Below are 19,069 nucleotides of genomic sequence, written 5' to 3'. Positions count from 1 at the left end.
AGATCATGTATATTATTGAAATCTCTATCTTTCAGCTACGCTCCTGAAACTTGCTCAGTTAACCATGCAAGACTTGGAGAAAATTATAGGGAGAGAGGAGGATCATCAGGATTTTTTGCATTTTATTGAGCCCCAAGGTATATTTGGTACTCAGTTCTACCTGCTGTTGAGCGCTGTTTCCTCTGTCTTGACTGTTCGGCACTCATTGGTGTCTCAAAACATGACCCCCCTCACTTATAGCATGAGGGACAAGGAGCTCCAGGAGGCAGTGAGGAAACTGATTCGGCTGGTACTAGTTCAGCAGCAATGAGCTGCCCAGCTCTCCTCACAAATGATTTCCTGTTTTTCTCAAGCAGCTCTTGTGCTTTGGGAGTTCTGTCTCTGATAGTCATGTTTGTGCACAAATATTCGAATTGATGACGCTTCTCCAGAAGCACAAATACCCTCTGTGTGACCCAGAGGCCTTCTGTAAGGGCAAGGGCACCGCCTGCGAGGGTGTCAGCCTCAGCCCCGGCTCACCTTCCCGTAGGGAGCAGTGAGCCTTGGGCTGCCTGTGAGCTGGGGTGCCCAGCGTGAGGGGGTGTCCCTGCGGCGTGGAAGCTTTACACAGCTCTCTCCCGCAGAGCAGGGGGCTGGAGCTGCCTCCTGCCGCGTCTTTCAGCTTTTTCCTCCCCTCTCTGATATGCCCGTCCGCTGTGCTGCTGGTGCAGCCCTGTCCATCTCCTCCTGGCCTCCGCCAGGAGCCCTGTGGCTGGAGGTTTGCTCTGTCCCCCACCTTCTGGAAAAGACCCACTTGCTCTTTACAACAGAGCAACCTAGGACGTGCCCCGCTGCGTGCTGCAGTTGCTAGGGCAGCGATGACGTGCAGAAGCTGTCCCTGATAGCTGGCTCGCTTGTCTGATGACAGCACAGAGGCAATCGGTGACGTGTGGCCGATGTCACTGCCGGCTGACTGTAACCTGCCCCTTGGTGGCAGAGGGCCAGCAGCCCCTCCCAAGGCCCCGGGTTATTGCACAACCCTGCGCGGTGTTGTGCTAGCCTGCTCCCGGTTGGGCACGGTCGTCTTCTCCTGAGGTACCCTGTGTACCCCAAGGGTGCTGACGATGTCTTGTGCCTGGGAGAGAAGGTCCAAGCACTGCTCAGAACTCAGGGAAGTAGCTGCTTACGTCCCCGACCTCATTTTATCTGAGGACTTGAGGCACGAAGCCCGTTGCGTTCAGAATTTTCATGTAGTACTGCTCTTTGCGGACGTCTCAGGTGGGTCCAAGGCTTGTGAAGGGCAGGTGTTGAGAAGAAGTCAGAGACACGAGGCATTGGGACTTTCTGGGCCTTTGGGAGCCCCGGTGCCACCTCTGGTGGAGAATGCATCAGAGGAGGCCTCTTTGCTGCTGCCATCTTCCACTTTGGGGGATGTAGAGCTCAGAGGTGGCTGACATCAGGAGGAACAAGGGGCTCCAAAAGAGGAGAGGCCTGGAAGAGGCTGGGAGTCGGCTAGTTGAGCTCAGCAGAGGTACCCAGTGCTAGGCACTCCTCCACGGGCTGCAAGAGCGCGTGGGCCAGGGGCCCCTGCTCCAGGCTGTGTGGTGTGGGAGAAGGCACGCTGCCAGGAGCAGTGGCCAATGCGAGAGTGGTGGTTTCTCTTGGGTGGTGCAGGCTCATTGTCACAAGCCAGGTCAGGGCACAATGTAATGCGCACGCTCTCTGAGGTGGGAGCGTGAAGCTGGCGGCCATGTAGGCACCTGCTGATTCCTCTGTGCCTGTTTGTGCCTCTTTGAGGTTTCACTGCTCTGACAGAGAAATTTAGCCAGAGCGTCAGCCTCGAGCGGGGTGCGGACGAGCTAACGCAAACGCTCAATGACTACATGGGCGACGTTGTGGAGGGTAAGTGCCGTTCTGCAGGACTGTCTGGGACGGTGCCATGAGGCTGCTCTTTGGGAGAGCAGAGAGGTGCGCTAGGCAGCCTCCTTGTGCGTGCTGGGGGTTTCTGTGGGCGCTGAGGGCCACCAAGAGCAGCTGGGCTCTTGTGATGGGGGACACTGGTGCTGAGAAATGGGTGTGTTATCTTCACTAGCTCCTTTGGGCAGTGCCCAGTACCATAGGCACCAGTGCTGTGGTGCCTGTGAGCAGTGTAGAGGCGGGGCTGGAGCTGTGCTTTCCTGAATGGTGCCCCACCAGGCACCACTGCCCTTGTGCTGCTCAGGCAGCAGAGTGGCTGCTTCTGTGGCTTGCTTGGAGAAGGTGTAGAGGCAACTCTTCTCTTGCTTTCTTTCGCCTGCAGAGCTGCTGGGCTTTGGAGGAGACATCTTGAAGTTTGCAGGTATGTCCTTCTAAATGAAACTTCTCTCTGTCTGCTGCCACTGCAGAGGCGTGCTAGGGGAGAGGACAGAGTGAGCTGTGAGCTGGCAAAGCCCAGAGGGGAGGCTCTGTTGGCATGCAGGTGCTCCTGGGGAGCTGCCATCGCGGCCCCCAAGCGGGAAGCTGCAGTGGGACAGGGCTGGTGTGGAGGTGTTGGGGAGGCAGCCTGGGAGCTTGGGGGTTGAGGCAGCATGGTAGGAAGGAGGGGATGAGAGAGGCCTCTCATCTCTGCCCTGAGTGGGACCAGCTGCGGGGGTGCCCGTGTTCCTGTAGCCACACTGTGCACCTTCATCCTCTGTGGCTGCTGTTGTAGCTGGCCTGGGGGAGGGGAAGGCATCCCTGTGCCAGAGAGCTGTAGTTGAGGAGGAGGCCTTCCGACGAGTGCATCTTCCTCAGCACGCCTGCCGGTTCCTGCTGTCCGTGCAGGGGGGTGCAGCTCAGGGCGCGTCAGGTCTCACAAGAGCCTTCCCCCGTTCCCTTGCTTTCTGCAGGGGATGCTGTACTGGTGCTGTGGAGAGTGAGGGAAACACAGCTGAGAGACACCATCAGCCTGGTGCTGCAGTGCTGCCGGCAAATCCAGGAGAAGTACAGCGTCCGTGACACAGACGTGGGTCTGAAGCTCCGACTGAAGATAGGTATGGGGTGTGCTGGACTAGCCGTGCCGTGTGTGGCTCCATGGCCCTGTGCAGGGCCACAGGGTGCTTTTCCGCCTGGGGGAGAGGTGGGGATCCCTCGTGGGGCCAGTGGAAACCTTCTGCCTGGAAGGCTGTTGTGTGCTCTCAGGCAGCCGCTTACAAGCTGCCTGCACGCACCCTGAGCAGATGGCCAGCAAAGGTGCTGGTGTGCTGGGCCTCTGGTTTGCTGTGGCTGTGAAGACTTTGTCAGTGTCAGCTTCACGTGCCTCTTTCCAGGCACCCGTTTCAGGCCCCTCTGTTGGCAGGCCCCACTTTGTACCCCCTCCCCATCGACACTCCAGCTGGACTCCGTAATGAAGGATGGGTGCCTCCAGCTGAAGCAGCTGAGAGCAGGAGCCTGTCTCCAGGGTTGAGCTTGAAACGGAGCCTGTGGAGAGTTGCCGCCGCGGGAGGCTGCGGAGGTGCAAGTGCTCTGCGCCTCAGTTGTGCTTGTCTCTCCCCAGGGATCTCTGCAGGGCACATGTCGCTGCTGACTGTGGGAGACCGCAAGGAGCAGCACTTCCTGATCCTTGGCAAGGCCGTGGGTGAGGTCTGGCAGGCGCAAAACCTTGCAAGTGCAAGTGATATTATCCTGTCAGCCAGCTGCTGGGAGCTCTGTAACCAGAGCCAGGTGAAGAGCAAGAGAGTGAAAGGCCAAGGAGCTGTGAAGGTGGGCGAGATGGCCTCTAGAGCTGTTTGGGGCACCTGGAGCTGGGGGTGAGGGAGGAAGGTGTGTGAAGGCTGAGGAGATGGGCGTTGTGGGGGCTGTAGCTGTAAAGCGGAGGTGGAGAGCTGTAGCTGTTGCCCTTCCAGCCGAGGGTTAGCTGTGGATTGTGCTTGCTGGGTTTGCGGTGGGGTCAGGAGGGAGTGTCAGGGTTTGGCCCTGCTGGGGTCGTGGCGGTGTTCTGTAGACGTCGGGGTGTGTGGCTGATGGCTGCACAGCTCGTGTGCTGCTGATGCCAGCGTTTGTCCCGGTGCAAATCCAGCAAGGTGGCTTTGCTACACGGGGATCTCCTCCTCTTCTCTGGGAAGCGAGGGCGGGATGGAGGGAGGGTAGGATGCGTGCCCTGGGACTCCTGGGGAGGCCGATGGCAGTGCTTCTGCTGCGTGTGCCTCCAGGTTACAGGCGTGCAGCGGATGTCTGTGTCGGAGCGTGAAGACCTTTTCTCCAAGTTCATGCGAGCCCAGCTGAACTGCCGTTCTCCGGAAATGCCAGGTGAGTGCCCCGGCTTTGCCTTGTTCTGTGCCTGCCCAGAAAGATGGGGACTGGCTTGCGGAGGGGCCGCTGGGGCCTGGCCTCTGCCCTCTCCCCCTTGCAGTTAGTTAGTGGTTGTGCTTGGGGCGCAGCTGCGCTGCGGCAGAGGCACTGGCTGCTTCCTGCTGCTTCCAGGGGACTGCTGTGGCTGAGCACCTGCAAGAGGAACACACGGGCAAAGGGCGGAGGATCTTGCTCCCCGAGTTGCAGTGCCAGCCCCTGCTTTGCGAGGCCCCCGTAGCCAGGCTCGTAGCGCCCTGCTGCCAGTGACCGCGTGTGTTTTCCTTGCGTAGGCGTCCTGAGGCCTGCTGTTACCTTGGCCCCTCATCGTGCTCAGGGGAAGGTGCTGAGGAAGTACATCCCAGCCAGTGTCCTGCGCAAGGTATGGCCACGAGTGCTGGGAGGTGCCTTTTGGGGGAGAGGGAGGGGAGAAGGAGATGTGTGTTGCAGAGCGGCAGTTCTCCAGACAGCAGGTAAGGCAAAGAAAATGCCCCTGTATGCAAAAACCTGGGAAAGGAGTGCTGCAGGGGCCAGAAACCTGCCGACTGTGTGCTCCTGCAGAGAGCACCGGGGGTGAGGGTGGGGTGGATTGCCCTCTGCATTTTCCACTGCTGTTGTTCTGGCCATGGCCCTGGGGTAAGAGAGGGATGCCTCCGCAGCAGTGACAGTGTTGCTGAGGGTAGCCCCTTGTGTCCATCCATGCCCAGTGCCTTCTTGCACCGTTGCGTGTCTGCCTCGCGCAGGCTGACGCCTGCTTTGCACTGCGAGGAGGCTTTCTGCATTCCTCTGAGAGCGCCCGCTGCTGCCGCTCTGTGCGCTCTGCCTTGGTATCTGCTGCAGGCAGGAAGCGCCCAGGGCGAGCTGGCTGGTGGAGGTGGCCCGCTGCTGTCTTCCAGATTGACGACAGACAGCCCCTGGCGTGCCTATCCGAGCTGCGGCCGGTCACCTGCCTCTTTGTGAAGCTGCAGTTTGCTGCCAAGGTCAACCTAACGCAAATCTGCAAGGCTATCCAGGACAGCAGCGTGCTGATTTCGGAGATCCTCCGTCCTCACAAGGGCGAAATCAACAAAATCTCCATGTTTGATAAGGTGAGCGTGGAGGAGCAGTGCCCCCGCGCACGAGGGCGAGGGTGGTGGTGGAGAGGAGGGAAGCGGCTCTGTCTCTCGCACGGTGGGGAGAGGGGAAGCAGCTCTGCCTCGGCGTTGGGAGCGGTACCCTGTGTCCTGGGGTGCCCTGAAGCTCTGCTGCGGTCGGCGGAGGCTGGAGTCTCAGGGCGGGAAGGGTTTGGTGCAGGCGTTGCGGCAAGGTGTGCTGCCTCTGTCCTCGGCAGGGCTGCACGCTGCTGTGTGTGTTTGGCCTCCCTGGAGGAAAGCTGCCCTGCGAGAGCGTTTGCGCCTTGGAAAGCGCGATTAAAATCTCCACCGCCTGCTCCGGGAGGCTGGGGAAAATCGAGTGAGTGGGGAGGCGTGCTGCCTGGGACGGCCTGGGGCGGGGGGTGCGGAGGGGTGCCAGAGCGCCTGGCTGCTCTGCACACGCAGCCCGCTCAAGCTGGCGTGTCCGCTGCCGGGCTCTGCCGGTCCCCGAGGCCTGTGCTGCCGGGGCAGACGGCAGAGCGCGGGGACGTGGGGAAGGGGCGGCGGTGGGCAGGCAGGACTGCGCACGGGCGCTGCTGATCCCTGCTGCTCTGCCTGCGCCTCAGGGCAGTGTCCGTGGGGGTCACCAGCGGGACGGCGTTCTGCGGAGTCGTCGGCCACCGCGTCAGGCACGAGTACACAGGTACGAGGTGTCCGTCTGCGGAGCGGGTGCCCGGGCCGCGTCCATGACAGGAAGAGGCAGAGTGTCGGGGAAGAAGCTGTGGGCCCTGGGCGCCGGGCCAGGACGAGGGCTTGGCCTGCGGCGGTGCGTCGGGACCGGCGGAGGCGGCGCGGGTCCCGCCGTACGACGGGGGACGGGCTGTGAGCCTCCTTGTTGCTCTCGCTCGTGCTCAGCAGGGTTTTGTGCTGGCCTGTGCTGCGGGGGATGCAGCCGGCAGCCTGGAAGGGTGGTGCGGGTTGCTCTCCTGAGGACGTCAACGCGTGCTCTCTCTCTGTGGCAGTCATGGGCCAGAAGGTGAACCTGGCTGCCCGGCTGATGGAGCACTACCCGGGGCTGGTGTCCTGCGATGCGGCGACCTACGCAGCGTCCCGGCTGCCCCGGTCTTACTTCAAGGAGCTGCCGAAGGCCCAGATGAAGGGGGTTGGCGATCCTGGCACTGTCTATCAGTACCTGGGGATGTCGCAGAAGCTGTGAGTGTGCTCTTTGAGCAGGCTGCCTGGGGGCGTGGAGGCACCCAGGGTGCAGCTTTGGGCAAAAAGAGGAGCTGTGCAGAAAGAGGCCAAGCTGCTGCCCACCCCAGTCCTCCCACCACTGTGGCTAGGAAGAGGGAAAGCCATAGCACGGCCGTGCTTTTTGCCTGTTCACCTTGGTGCCTGTTGCTGTTGGGAGAGTGGGAGTGATGGCGTAGGGGTGGAGAGGGCTCTTGGGAGTCCGTAGGCCCAGAGGGCTTGCAACTCTGCTTTCTGCCCTGTGCTTGCTTGCTGGCATGCACGTGGCAGTGCAGTAGCAATTCTGACCCACGCAGGGGGTATTATCTCGGCTGCTTCTGAGCAGGAAGCTCTTGGAAAGCACTTTGCTCCGTGCTGGTCCCCTGGGAAAGTGTGGGTGGCCGGGCCTGTCTTCCTGCTTGCTTGCTGGTGAAACTGGAGCTGTTCCTCTGGGCCAGGCTTGTAGGTTCTCTTTGGATGATGTTTTGGCCTCTGTTGCTTGCACGTTGATAGCGTGTGCTGTGCCAGTGTGGTCAGAAGCCCTTGTGCTCCATGTGCTGGAAGTTTTCCCTGTGCTTGTTTGGTGTTTGCACTCTCTCCTGAATGAGCGTGAACTTTGGTGGTGGGAGCGTGGGCAGGCTGCCATTATGCTCAAAAGAAGAGCGGGTAGGCAAGAGTGTGTCCTCAGCTGCACGCATGACTCTGTCCTCCAGCTTCTGCCTCCTTCACTGACTTTTGTTTTTCTCTCCCCCTGCTAGCATGTTTGGCCTGGATCTTATGGAGGAGAGGTCAGAGTACGGCCCCTTGCTCGGTAGGTGAATGCCTTGCTCTTGTGTATGCCCATTTCTTGCCCTTGGTAGCTGCTAGTACCAGCCTGGGAATGGAGATGCTTTTCCAAGGGATGGTGTTGCCTGCAGTGGCCATCAGGTTTGGGCTCATAGCTCGTTCGTAAGGTTGGAGTTGGGCCAGCAGTGGAGGTGGGAATCAGAGTGAGACGCCTAGTGCTTCCTGCCTTCCTGCACCGCTAGCGTGTCAGGAGCTTTCAGGAATGCAGTTGCTCCCAGGCTCAGTGCAACTATACAGCTGCTCCCAGGCTCCAGCAGGAAGGTGGGGCTGTGAGTGCCCTATGGCAGGCCTAGCTGCAGAATTGTAGCTGTTGGGGTGGGAAGGAGCCCTGGGTGCGGGCAGGCTCGCAGGTGCGGTGGAGGGAAGGTGCAGTGGCAGCAAGAGGGAAGGCTGCCCAAGGTTGTTGGCTTTTGAGCTCGCTACAGCAGCTTGCTTTTTGTCTGCCTTCACAGGTCGCGAGGAGGAGATTGCCCTCTTTGAAAGTGCCTTGAAAGCCTACAGGACTTGTCGCGAAAGCAGCATCCTAGCGTTTGAGGGTGTGCTTGGCTCTGGAAAGAGCCATTTACTCACTGAGCTCGCATCTTTGGGCCAGGCTGCTGGCCACAGGTGAGTGTTTTGGAGCGCTACCTGTGGGACACTTCCCTTGCCCATCCACTGATGTTCGTGGCATCCTCGAGCCCCTCTGCTAGTGCTGCTGGCCGTTGGCCTGCCGCATCCCTGAAAAGCCTCCTGGAGCTGCTGGTATGGAGCAGCTGCACGCTCTCCTACTACGTCTCACGGGAGCTGGAAGTGGCTTGTGGAGCCAGGGCTGTTGCTCTTGCAAACTTAGGCCAGGCTGCAAGGGCTGGCAAGAGCCCAAGCTGCGTGCTTTTCATGCAGCTGGAGAGTAAAGAGAAGAAAGATGCTGGGGGAGGCGGGAGTGGTGTGGTGGAGCTGCCAGAGAAAGGCTGCTTGCCCTTGGGCTTTATCCCCAAAGGCCACTGCGGTAGCCATGGCTTCCCGTAGTATAGGAGGCAGATGGCAAAGCTGTGGCATTCAAACACAAAGGCCCAACTTGCTCAGCCCTTGCTTCTTCAGCTGGCAAGTTGCTGTGCAGGGGGAGGTGCTGAGAGCTGTGGAGACACAGGGTGTGGTGGTGGCTCTGCCAGGGGCTTGGCAGCAATTGCCCCTCTGTGGCTTTTCCTTGTAAGACGCGGGAAAAGCTTGGCCCTCTGTGAAGCACTTGGAGGTGTGCGGAAGAAGAGTCCGTCTGGGGCTGTGTGTCCAGAGCTCCCTTGCAGACAGCCCTGCATGATGTGTCTCTTCTCTGACAGTTTTGCCTTGGAAGTCTGCAGCTCTTTGCGTTGCTCTCTGAATCTCGGTCCCTTTTGCTTTTGCGTGGCAGGGTAGTGGCCGTGGAACTGACAGAGCTAAACCTGAAGCAGGTCTACTCTGCCCTCCGTATGGTGCTGGCCATGGCCCTGGGCCTGCAGGCATGTCAATCGTGCAGTGCCAGACAGCTTGTGCTGCAGGCAAAGCTCCAAGGGCTGATGGCAGAGAGCAGCTACTGCCTCCTCAACGACGTCTTCCTCGTTAAGGTGAGAGCGAGGCCCTCTCTGGCCCTGGCAAAGGGCTGCTTGTGAGCTTTTGTAGTTTGGAGGCTCTGGTGGGGAGTCGCTTAGCTGCCTGGAGGGAAGAGCAGGGGCATATAGCGCAGGCTTCTGTTCCTGAGCGCGTTGGGCAAAAGGCACTGAAGAGATGCTTGGAGATGGGGCTGATGACCTTGTGTTGAGCTGAGTGCTGTGTGAGTGGTCCGCTGCCTCCCGGAGCTGCCATCACAAGCGAACAAGCAGAGGGCTTCTCTTCTCGGCTCCCGGGGGTATTGGCACTGTGTTGTCTCCTTGCAGCTGTGTTGGGGAGAGGGCTGATGGTGAGGCCAGGAGAGGCATTTTGCTGGGTTGGTGTTGTGTGGTGGGTAGGTGTGCTGCAAGCCCTGGAAGGCTGTTTCTCTATGACTGTGCTTTTCTGGGCAGTTTCCCCTCTCGACGGCAGTTTCCCAGATGAGTGGCACTCAAAGGCAAATGGAGCTGGAGTTGGTTTTGAAGAAAGTGCTCCAGAAGGTGAGCTCTTCTCTCCCTCGGGGCTCAGAGGAAGACACCAATGCCACAGGCGGAGGCTTCAGGAGGAGAGTGGTGGGAGCTGGCGGGAGGACGATGTACCTGAGTCCTTACCTTTCAGAGCCCAAGCACCCCTGCCCATACCCCCGATACCTTTCCTCCCATAAAGTTGGTGGGCACGTGCTCGGGAGGAGCAACAAGGTTCTTCTGTCCTACTTTGCACCAGAGGCCTTAAAGTCTAAGAGCAATTGCAAGTCAGTAAGATTCTGAATGCCTAAGTAGCTGGGGAGAGGAAAGAGGCTTCAGAGCGTTCTCTCCATCTCTCTCTCTCCCTCTCTGTCTGGAGAGGGGGAGAAAGAGGCCAAAGTTGCTGCTATGGAAGCAACTTGAGAACCCATCAGAATCCCCGCAGAGCAAGCTGTTTGTTTCAGACTGTTGAAGAAGATGGCGTTGTATTTGTCATCGACAACGCCCACTGCATCGACTCTCCCTCCTGGAGTCTGATGTGGAGCGTGCTCAGGGATGTCTCGATCTTCATGGTGATGAGCTTCACTGCCAGTCACTGCAGAAGACAGAGGCTTTGCAAAGCTGCCGTAGACATCCTGAAGTTGCAGAAAACCAGTTGTGTTCGTCTGGGAGAGCTGAAGCCTTCTGCTGTAGTGCAGAAAGCCTGCCAGGCGCTTGGAGTTGTCAGCCTGCCCCAGGATCTAGAGACGTAAGTCACAGGCGGGGCCTGTGAGCTCTTGCTGAGGGCTTGAAGCTGTGCAGAGAGCCAAAGGGAATGAAGCCCTAGAAACGGCAGTGCAGAGCTTCTAGAAGGGCCTGTGCCTCTAGCCAGTGGGACATACTGGCAGTCATGAGCTGCGAGTGGGCAGCTGCCTAGGCACAGAGCACAGGAGGTGTCCAGCCTTCTGTGTTGCACTGGAAGGCAGGAAGGAAGTGGTCCTGCACGCTGGCATGGCTCAGGGGTGGCAAAGGCACTAGTCTGTGTGGTGAGGCTTTGAGGGGTGATTCACGGGGGCAAAGGTTCTCACCGGTGCCGGAGAGCATCGAGGCTGTTGGGGACACGAAGGACAAGGCTTGCTTGGGGCTCTATCTGCACTGCTTTTCCCGAGGATTCCAGCAAAGGCTGTATCTTCCGGGTGACTCGGGTGCCAAAGCCTGTGGGAGTCGTGGCCCTTTCAGAAGTGAGGTGGAGCTGTGGTGAAGACGTTGGTTTCTGTGCTCTGCCCGAGTGGCTCAGCGCCCACCTGAAACGTGTGCGTGTGCGCCTGCCTTTGCCTGTGTCAGTGAGTGCTGGATGTGCTCCTTTGCAGGTTGCTGACGCAAAGAAGCTACGGCATCCCCTATTACTGTGAGGAACTGCTGCGCTACCTTCTTGGCCACGACATGCTCTTGTTCCACCCACTGGGGAAGGATGAGAAACGAGAGGACAAGTGGGAGAGCCTCTTCAGTAAGCACCTTTGCGGCCGACTGCCTAGTTGCTGTGGTGCATTTTCCCCAGCGCATTCTTGGCCGAGGCTTCCCCTGTGAACTTGGCACTGTCAGCTCTTGCAGCCACACAGAGCGTGGTGTGGATCAGGTGTGGGTTTGTACAGGCCTTGCTGCTGGGACAGCCCAAGCCGAGGCCGGGGAGTTCTGGTGTCTTTGAGAGGAGAAGCAAGGGTGCCATGGCAGCCAATTTCAAAGGAGGAGCAGAGCTGCTGCCTGGCACTCAGATGAGTGCTGGTCTTGTCGTGAACTCATGTGAACGCAGGTGCTTCTTCTGGGCCAGTGTGGTGAGTCCTGTGGCTGGAATGTTCCTTGTGCACAGCCACAGGGCTAGATTGAGTCCGTCAGAGACACATGGTGCCAGGTGCTGTAAGGCCTGCTAGGGGTGAATGCTGAAGGGTTGAGGTTGGAGGGAGCTGAGGGATGTTGGGTGGGAGGCATTTAGAGGACCAGAGAGAGGGCCTGAAGAGTTCAGTATGTTAACGAAAACACTTGAGGGCAAGGGAAGGCAAATGGATGCCTGGAGTCCACAATGCCTGGTCTGCTGCTTCAAGGAGAGCTCCTGCTGGGGTCAGGCTCTTCTCTATATGGGTATACGGCATTGGTGCACTTTATGTTCCTGCCGCACACCGTGTTTGTTGGTCAGAAAAAACTTCTTCATCAGCAGGTGGTCTGAGGACTCTGGCTTTTGTGAGCCCCTGCTGTCCTTCTCCTCTGCCTTATAGGCCAAAGCGTAGTTTGAAGCCTGCCTGAAGGGGTGGGAAAGAGCAATTTCTGTCCCTGAGCACAGCTGCTTACGAAGCTCCGTGTGCGGGGTGAGGGCAGGCAGGCGCAGAGCAGCCTGACCGCAGGCTGGCTTTGGGCACGCTCTGGCTAAAGAGAGAGAGAGATTAAACACAAGACCCCGGCTAGGCACAAAGCGGGGCATGCTGCTTCTGCCTCTAGCATGCCCCACGCGGGTGGATTTTCATGGGGACATCAGAGGTGCTGCTGTGGAAAATCCCTTCTTTGGCCCTTTGAGTCGCCGCCCAAATTCTTGGGATGCCCTGGAGAACTCTGCTCTCTAGCCGATGTAGGCGTGTTATTTAAGAGGCATTGGAATGTGCGTGTATTTCCCTGGGCAAAAGGCAAAGAAGGTCACTTGCCAAGAAGTCTGACATCAAACCCAGCAGAGGCGAGGCACAGGCCTTGGGAACTTGAATGCCAAAGTGTGAAAGCCCCCAAAGGTGCTACTAAGTGAAGGCGGCAGTGGTAACACGACCTAGGGATGAATGCCAACCAGCTTGCCACGGCTCTGGCAGCAGCCCTGAGTGACCCCCGATTTTGCATTTGCACTGGCAAGGTGCCTGCCTCTGGGATGACGGCAACCCTGCTGCCTTCTGCCTTGAGGCGTTGCCTCCCCAGTCAGGAGGTCTGGAGCCTTTGACTTGGGAGTGTTTGGGGAAACTGCCTGGCAACAGCTAATGTTAGGGAAGGGCTATGAAACAAAGGTATGCAAGGGAAGTGCTTTGCTCGTCTTAGCGAGCATGTTTGGTGCAGGCCAAGTGCATCAGGCCACCTGAGGCAGGCCTTGTTCCCGCTGAGGTGGATTTTGGAGTGTTTGCAAGCAGGAAGTCATGACATGAATTGTCTCCCTTTGCTAATCGCTTTCTCCTGCTCCCTTGTGCCGCTCAGCTTCTGTGATGGAGGCTTCAACCACCACAGCAGCACGGAGCTCCAGTGCGGGGAAGGACCGCAGGGTGTGCACCATGAGGCCGGATGTGACCCTGCAGAACACTGTACTTCCCCCTACGTTGAAAGGTGAGGGGCTGAGCCGCGCTGCGGCAGCTGGCAGCAGTGCTGGGTGCCTTTGCCAGGGCCTGAGCTGGAGAGTGTGGGCCTCGGTGTGCTGCAGAGTTGAGCCTCTCCCCTCTGGGACTCTGCTGGGCAGGTTGCTTTGGTCCCGTAGGATTGTCCGCAGAGAAACCTGCATGTTGTCTGCTCTGAGTGGGGTGGGGTGGGCAGGGGGCGGAGAAAGGAAGATATTGGGAGCAGACTGTTCTCAGCAAGAGAAAATGCATTTCCAGGGGATATTTGTCATGGCTCCGATTGAGCTTTGAACTAGGCTTCGCACCTCATTGTTCTGTTTGTAATTTCTCCTGCTCGTGCAGGCCTCAAGGCAGTGAAGCCCAAGCAAAGCCTCTTGCGAATCTCTCTTTGCCTGTTGTTTTCTGGGCTGGCCCAGAAATCGCCCCATTTTAGGGGGTGCTGGATGGGAAGCTGTGAATGAGCATGGCTGCCCTCGAGCCGAGCCCTGGCCGAATGCGGGTGGCAGAAATGTCCCCCGTGCCCAAGTGTTCTTCTTGAAGGAGCTGCTTTGTCCAAGAAGGGGAAAGTCTTGTGTGACCAAGGGAAATGCGGGGTTGTGGGGAGCTCTGAGCTGGCCTCGGCGGTGCAGGAAAAGCTCTCTGTCTGTGTGCCCTGTGGACATAAATAGAGCGCAGAGCTGGCAAGCTGCATGCCCGGACATATGCATGTGCTGGATGCTGCCCTGCTCATCCGTGGTGGGGGAGCATTCATCTGAGCATCTCTGCTTTCCCCCGTCCTTGCTTCCTGTGAGTCAAGCAGGAGCAGAGGCATCTTGAAGACACGTGCCCTGGGTTGCAGTTGTCCAAGGGGCTGGGTCCCTAGGGAAGAATCTACCCACTCAAGTGTTGCAGCTAATGCAGGCTGTGATGGTGGGGAGCGGGCAAGGGAGAGACATGTGGCTTGCTTTTGGCAGGGATTGCGCTGGCTGAGCTGGACAGCATGAAGCCCTCGGAGCAGATGGTTCTGAAGTGTGCAGCCATCCTAGGGCCGCTGTTTAGCACGGAGCTGCTGTTCCACATCCTTCCCGGGTGGAGCAGGGCCAAGCTGAACAAGGCGCTGAATGCCCTGGTGAGATGCAACATCCTCAAGTGGCTGAATGCTGCCAAGGGGGCAGAAGAGAGCAGTGTTCCCACCGAGGGGTCGGGCCCCTCTCTGGAGGAGGAGAGCGGTAAGACGTGGTAAGGGGAGCCTGGGAGCACTGCAGGCTGCTGCTGCCGCTGTCTGTGTCCCTGGTGGGGCTCCCCAGAGAATGCCCCCTGCCCGGAGGAGGTGTGTAATGCTCATGGCACCCCGGGGAGTTAGGGATGGGTTGTTAAAAGCTCAGACAAGTCCATTTCCGAGGAGCCTGTGCTTTGTGCTTTGTGCTGGAGGGCAATATTGCAGTGAGGTGCTGCGAGTCCCTCTGCTGCCCTGCCTGCAAGCGCGGCTCATAGCCCGTGTAGGAGAGGGAGTACGAAAGCCCGGACCTGCTGACCCCGCCTCCTGCTGTGTGCAGATGAGGGATTTAGTGTGCGTTGATCTTTATTGTCCCCTAGCGCCGGGGGAGCATAGGAGGCTGGGAGTGTCTTGCAGAGTGGGCAGAAAGAGCTGGCTGTGTCTTGCTTCTGCGGCTGGCAGCATCCCCAGCTGCCGCCTGGAGCGCAGCTGCACAGCCTGTTGGCAGGGAGAGCAGCCCGGCAGCCTGTTGCGCTGGCCGTGCTAGTGTGAGGAAGGCAAGGTGGGCCCTTTTGCTGTCTGGCCCGGAGGCTCTGAGTGCAGGAGCGCTGGTTTCTTGCCAAGGGCCTACGCCAAGGCCTGTCTTTCATGGTGCAGCTATGGCATGCCTGAGCTCTGGCCCCAGCTCTGGCCCCAGCTCTGGCTGATGGGAAGCCCCGTTGCCTTTCAGATGCGCAGAAGTCATCCGTGGAGGAGAGCAAGCAGAGGGTGAGGCTGGAGTCTGGCATGCTGGCCTTTTGCGCCCCGCTGCTGCAGGAGGCTGCGTACGAGCTGTGGCCGAAGGGACAGAGGGTGGCCCTGCACCACAAGTGTGCGGCCTTCCTGGAGAGGCACGCGCACAAGTGCCAGTGCTGCGGGGGAGGCGACTTTGTTGCCTTCCACCGCTTGGCCCTGGGCAGCACGCAGGAGGCCGAGAGCGGAGAAGAGCACGGAAGCGACTGCTACTGGCACAACTGGGAGGCCTCCCTGGCGACCAGCGAGGAGATGAAGTCGGACGAGCTCCCCGCCTCTACGGGTATGCCGTGTGCCCTGCTCTGGAGCCTGGGTCCTGCCCACTCCTACTGCACACTTGTTTCACGCAAGCGTGGGGATGCTTCCAGTGCAAGGCGGATACTGTTGTAGGACTAGTTCATTTCTCCACTGAGCACAGCTCCACAATGAGAGCGATGATGTGTCCACAGCGCAGCGCCTTTCTCCCCTTGCGTGTCCACCTGCATTTTCCCAGAATTATGGGAGGGCAGCCCATCCCCTGGCAGAGGTGCACGCGTGGCTCAGCAGGCTGAGGTGTATTAGCTAGTGTGTCTAGTACACTTGGTGAAGCTGGGTTAAGTCTGGAGTCGAGCCCCACAGTGAAGGCAGATGTCAGGGAAGGAGCTGGAGAGGGAGCTGCCGCCAGGGCCTTTGGCTCTGCTCTTCCTCCCTTGGTGCTACAGAATGGCAAGAAGCAGCTCTACGGCATGTGCAGTGAGGAGGTGTTTAATGCCATGCTTTCTTTGCAGATGCTTCAAGTGGTGTACTGAAAGAGAAGAGCTGCTTGGAGGAGATTTTTCGGTGAGGAGCCAAGGTTTTGAAGATGATTTTGGGGGGCAGTGGGGTGAGGGTGTGCAGAGGAGATAAGCGGAGTTCCCCGCTTGGGCTGCCCGTTGTGAGTCTAGCATTGGCGAGATCAGGCCTGTGAGAGGCAGCTGGGTTGAGATGGCCATGGGGATGCGTATCTTTGGGGAAGCCGGTGGGATCCCAGTGCTGATGGTGGTTTGGAGTGGAGCAGCCCTGGCTTTCTAGCTGTTAGAGAACAGTGTTGCAAGCTGTGCAGGGGCAAAGGAGCCCCTGGAGGCAGGGTGGCTTGTGGAAGGGGACAGAAATGCCAGCTGGTCTCTCTGCCTGCCTAAAAGAGCAGTGCTCCTCCAGAGCCGGGGCAGCAAAGGCGCCAACAGGACCGGTGCTCCTGCTGCTTTGTTACAACTGTGGCCAACGGAATGGCTTGCCATTGCTGAAAAGGGGAGCTGTTGCTTCTCATGCCGGTTCTGCCCTGCCTGAGGCCCCAGGGCTCCTCAGAGTGCCCAGCATTTACTGGTCAATGTGCCCACAGTGTCAGGGAACAAATCTTGCCAAAGCGTGCTGTGTGAGTGAGTTGTCCTGGCTTTGCTTGCCATGCAGGGAGAGCCAAAGGTCTTGAGGGAGGAGAGAAGGTGAGAGCAGAAGGGAGGAAGGAGCACAGGGGGAAGTCATAGCAATGATGGGGGGCTGCAGCCCACTCTGGAGTCAGTGGTGTCAGCTGTAAGCTGTGAGGGCCCAGGGAACTCTGGGTGCAGGTCACTGTTGTGTGGGGTAGAAAGAAGGACTGAGCGAGCTCCCTCAGCACGCCTGGGAAGGCTGTGCAACCCACGGCTCCCGTGCGGTGCCTTCGTGCGTGTGGCCTCGTGCTGTGCTAGAACGTGTCTTTAACGTAGGCTGAAGGAGCGGTGTTGGTGACGCTGGTGTGTGCTTTGGTGTCTTCTTTCTCCGTGATCTTGTCTCCAGAGCGGCAAAGCGGTTTCTGGCTAAGACCGAATGGATGCCCAAGGTGCCCAGCAAGACCCACTGGACGCAGGGTGTGGAGTGTTCCTGCAGCTGCAAGGCCATTGTGGACTTGGTGCTTGTGCCCTTGGCTCAGCACTACATGGCAGTGGGCAATGACGCCCGAGCCTTTTATTATCTGCTGGAGGGTGCGGCTGCCTACTTGCACGTCTCCGACAACTACCTGGTGAGTTGCCGTGCTTGCCAGAGCCCACTGCCCGTGGAGTCCTCTCAAGTGCCTTGCCCTGGGCAAGCCCATTTCCCCACTGCAATAGGGCCTGCCTGGGGGCCTGCCTTTGTGGGGACTCGGGGATGAATTGGTGGGAGGGAGACCCAGCGTTTGCCTCCTGTTTGCCTCTCCTGTGGCAAGGGAGACAGGGCCGTGAAGCAGCCCCTTGGTGCAAGGTGCACCTCCCAGGAGGTGGTGCAAAGGAGTGCTTTTGTGCGTGGTGTGAGAGGCAGCGTGACTGTGCTTGGGTGGGCATCACCAGGGGCAGATGCAGGTGAGGCACCTGGGAGTGCTGGGGCTGGGGACAGGTTTGGCAGCGATGCTCAGCTGCTCTCTGTGTGCTTGTTCAAAGGCCTTCCGGAACCTGCAGAAAGCAGAAGTGCTGAGGACCTTGGTGGCTAAGAAGGGAAACGCGCTTGCTTGCTTTGAAGAAGCCACTTTGCTGAGCCTCAAAGGAGAGGTAAGGTGACAGGGTGGTTTTGGTGGGCTCCCCTGGTGGGTGGAGTTGAATGCTTTCCTGTGGGGTAGGGTGGGGTGGGGCAGGCTCTCCCTGGCCCACCTAACTGTGGCTGCTCTCAGCCTGCTTTCCTGGGGCCCCTTTGCCCCCTGGCCCAAACCAGCTGAGGTCCTGGCCTTGATTCCGCCAGAGACATGCAATTGGTTATGTGCTGAATCGGAGCCCTCTGGGAGCCTTCCCAGTATCCCTGTTCTTAGCGTTCCCAGTAGCTGGGAGGCTCAGGACTCCCAGCTGTGCCTGGGGCTGCTTGATGCACTGGGGATGAGCTTTTGTGCAAAACGGGACAGCCTTGAAAGCCCTTTTGCTGTGCAGGTCTGCTACCATATGGGACAAACGGAGCTGGCGAAGACAATGATCAGGAAGGCATTGAGCCTGCTGAAGAGGAAATTCCCCACGACCTCCACTGGCGCCGCCTTGCAGCTTGTGCTGGAAAAGTCAGAGCATGCCTCCCACAAGAAGAACAGAGACTGCTCCGTTCCTCAGGAGGCAGGGTAAGAAGCAGAAGGGAAAGCAAAGGCTCTTCTAGGCAGAGGGAAAGCTGCTGAGGGAGCTGGAGGCTAATGGGTGGAGCAGCTGTGGGTTGTATTGGGCAGCTACTGGGGTGTTGGCATGGGAGATGGTGTTGGTGAGAGCAGGGAGGTGTTAGTGGGGAGCAGAGTGTGGGGAGGGGAAGGGAGTGTGCTGGCAGGAGCAGGAGGTGGGCCTGTCGGCGTAAGTGGAGGTGAGCTGTGAGAGGGAGGAAGCTCAGAGGCTGCAGCCAGGCGCAGGCCTCCCGTGCAAGGCCCCTTTTCCTCCCGGTGGCCAGCTTTGCTTGGCCTGCCTAACACTGTAGTGCCAAGACACCATCTTTAGCAGTCATATTTCCTGGGTGGTGCTCCTTGGTTCTGCCGCTTGTATCGCTGCGGCCGTGCCTGTGTCAGCTGCCCTTCTGCAAGGAGGTGCAGCCGTCTCCTCCATCCCCCTGCTTCCCCCGCCCCGTGGGACTCGGCACAGTGTGCCTAGCGGCTGTAGCCCAGCAGTTTCCCTTGTGTGGCAGGAGGCAGAGGCTCCCCTGGCTGTTCCGGCAAAGCCACTGCCTGTCCTTGCTGCGGCAGCTCTTCAGCCTGGAGAGCGCCGCCGGCAGTCGGAGGCTCTCCCGCCTGGCAGCACTCATGAAGGTGAACACGGCCGAGGAGTCCGAGGACGCGAGTCACGTGAGTGCCTTCTCTCTGCAGCAGCAGACCCGTCCCTGACACGGCTCCTTTTCCCTGGCCTGGCAAGAGTACCAGCAGGGCCTGCCCCCGGCAAGAAGAGCCCAAAGATGGACGTGTGCCTGCCCTTTTCTGGATGAACTTCCAGAGGGTGTGGGTTGCTGCTGCTTTTGGTAGTCCCTCGCGTTGGATTTGTTTCCTATTTGTGAGCATGGAGGTGGTTCTGGCTTTAAGGCAGCACCACTGTGTATTCTGTAGTTTCCTCGTGGCTCTTGATAATGCTGGTGTGCAAGGCCAGGGGCCCCTGTCTTGGCACAGCTGCAGTTAGCAGTGGCAGTAGGAAGAAGAGTTGGTCGTATGGGTGCGCGCTGTGAGGGTGGAAGAGAAGAGAGAAGCTGGCAGCTGGGTTGTGGCCTGTCCCCTCTAGGCCAGGGAATTGCCCTGGAGAGACAGTCGTGTGCATTGTCGTGTTTGGACCCTTCTAGGTCCTCTTG

General features: G+C 59.0%; 1 protein-coding gene across 1 annotated transcript; it reads left to right on the top strand.

The window, feature by feature from the left end:
- Positions 1-1,103: 1,103 nt before the first annotated feature.
- On the top strand, positions 1,104-18,617 carry LOC134154570 (adenylate cyclase type 10-like). Its single transcript, XM_062601245.1, has 25 exons — positions 1,104-1,257; positions 1,777-1,881; positions 2,279-2,317; positions 2,847-2,990; positions 3,494-3,699; positions 4,149-4,245; positions 4,578-4,666; positions 5,181-5,372; positions 5,615-5,736; positions 5,984-6,060; positions 6,380-6,569; positions 7,346-7,398; positions 7,886-8,039; positions 8,818-9,010; positions 9,446-9,532; positions 9,961-10,244; positions 10,846-10,982; positions 12,695-12,820; positions 13,782-14,036; positions 14,754-15,098; positions 15,583-15,634; positions 16,604-16,826; positions 17,221-17,328; positions 17,698-17,876; positions 18,422-18,617. Exons 1-25 carry the CDS (start codon positions 1,104-1,106, stop codon positions 18,615-18,617), a joined length of 3,807 nt encoding a protein of 1,268 aa, XP_062457229.1.
- The last annotated feature ends 452 nt before the right edge of the window (positions 18,618-19,069 follow it).

Source organism: Rhea pennata, unplaced genomic scaffold (genome assembly GCF_028389875.1).
Source record: "Rhea pennata isolate bPtePen1 unplaced genomic scaffold, bPtePen1.pri scaffold_32, whole genome shotgun sequence".
Classification (NCBI taxonomy): Eukaryota; Metazoa; Chordata; class Aves; order Rheiformes; family Rheidae; genus Rhea; species Rhea pennata.
Note: the sequence above shows the minus strand (reverse complement) of the source record. Positions and strands in the feature narration are given on the sequence as shown.

Coding starts and splice junctions, on each gene's coding strand:
- LOC134154570 (XM_062601245.1), top strand. CDS start 1,104: ATGTCTTGTGCCTGGGAGAGAAGGTCCAAGCACTGCTCAGAACTCAGG. Junction 12,821..13,781: donor ACTTCCCCCTACGTTGAAAG/GTGAGGGGCTGA, acceptor TGCTTTTGGCAG/GGATTGCGCTGGCTGAGCTG. Junction 17,329..17,697: donor TGCTGAGCCTCAAAGGAGAG/GTAAGGTGACAG, acceptor TTTGCTGTGCAG/GTCTGCTACCATATGGGACA.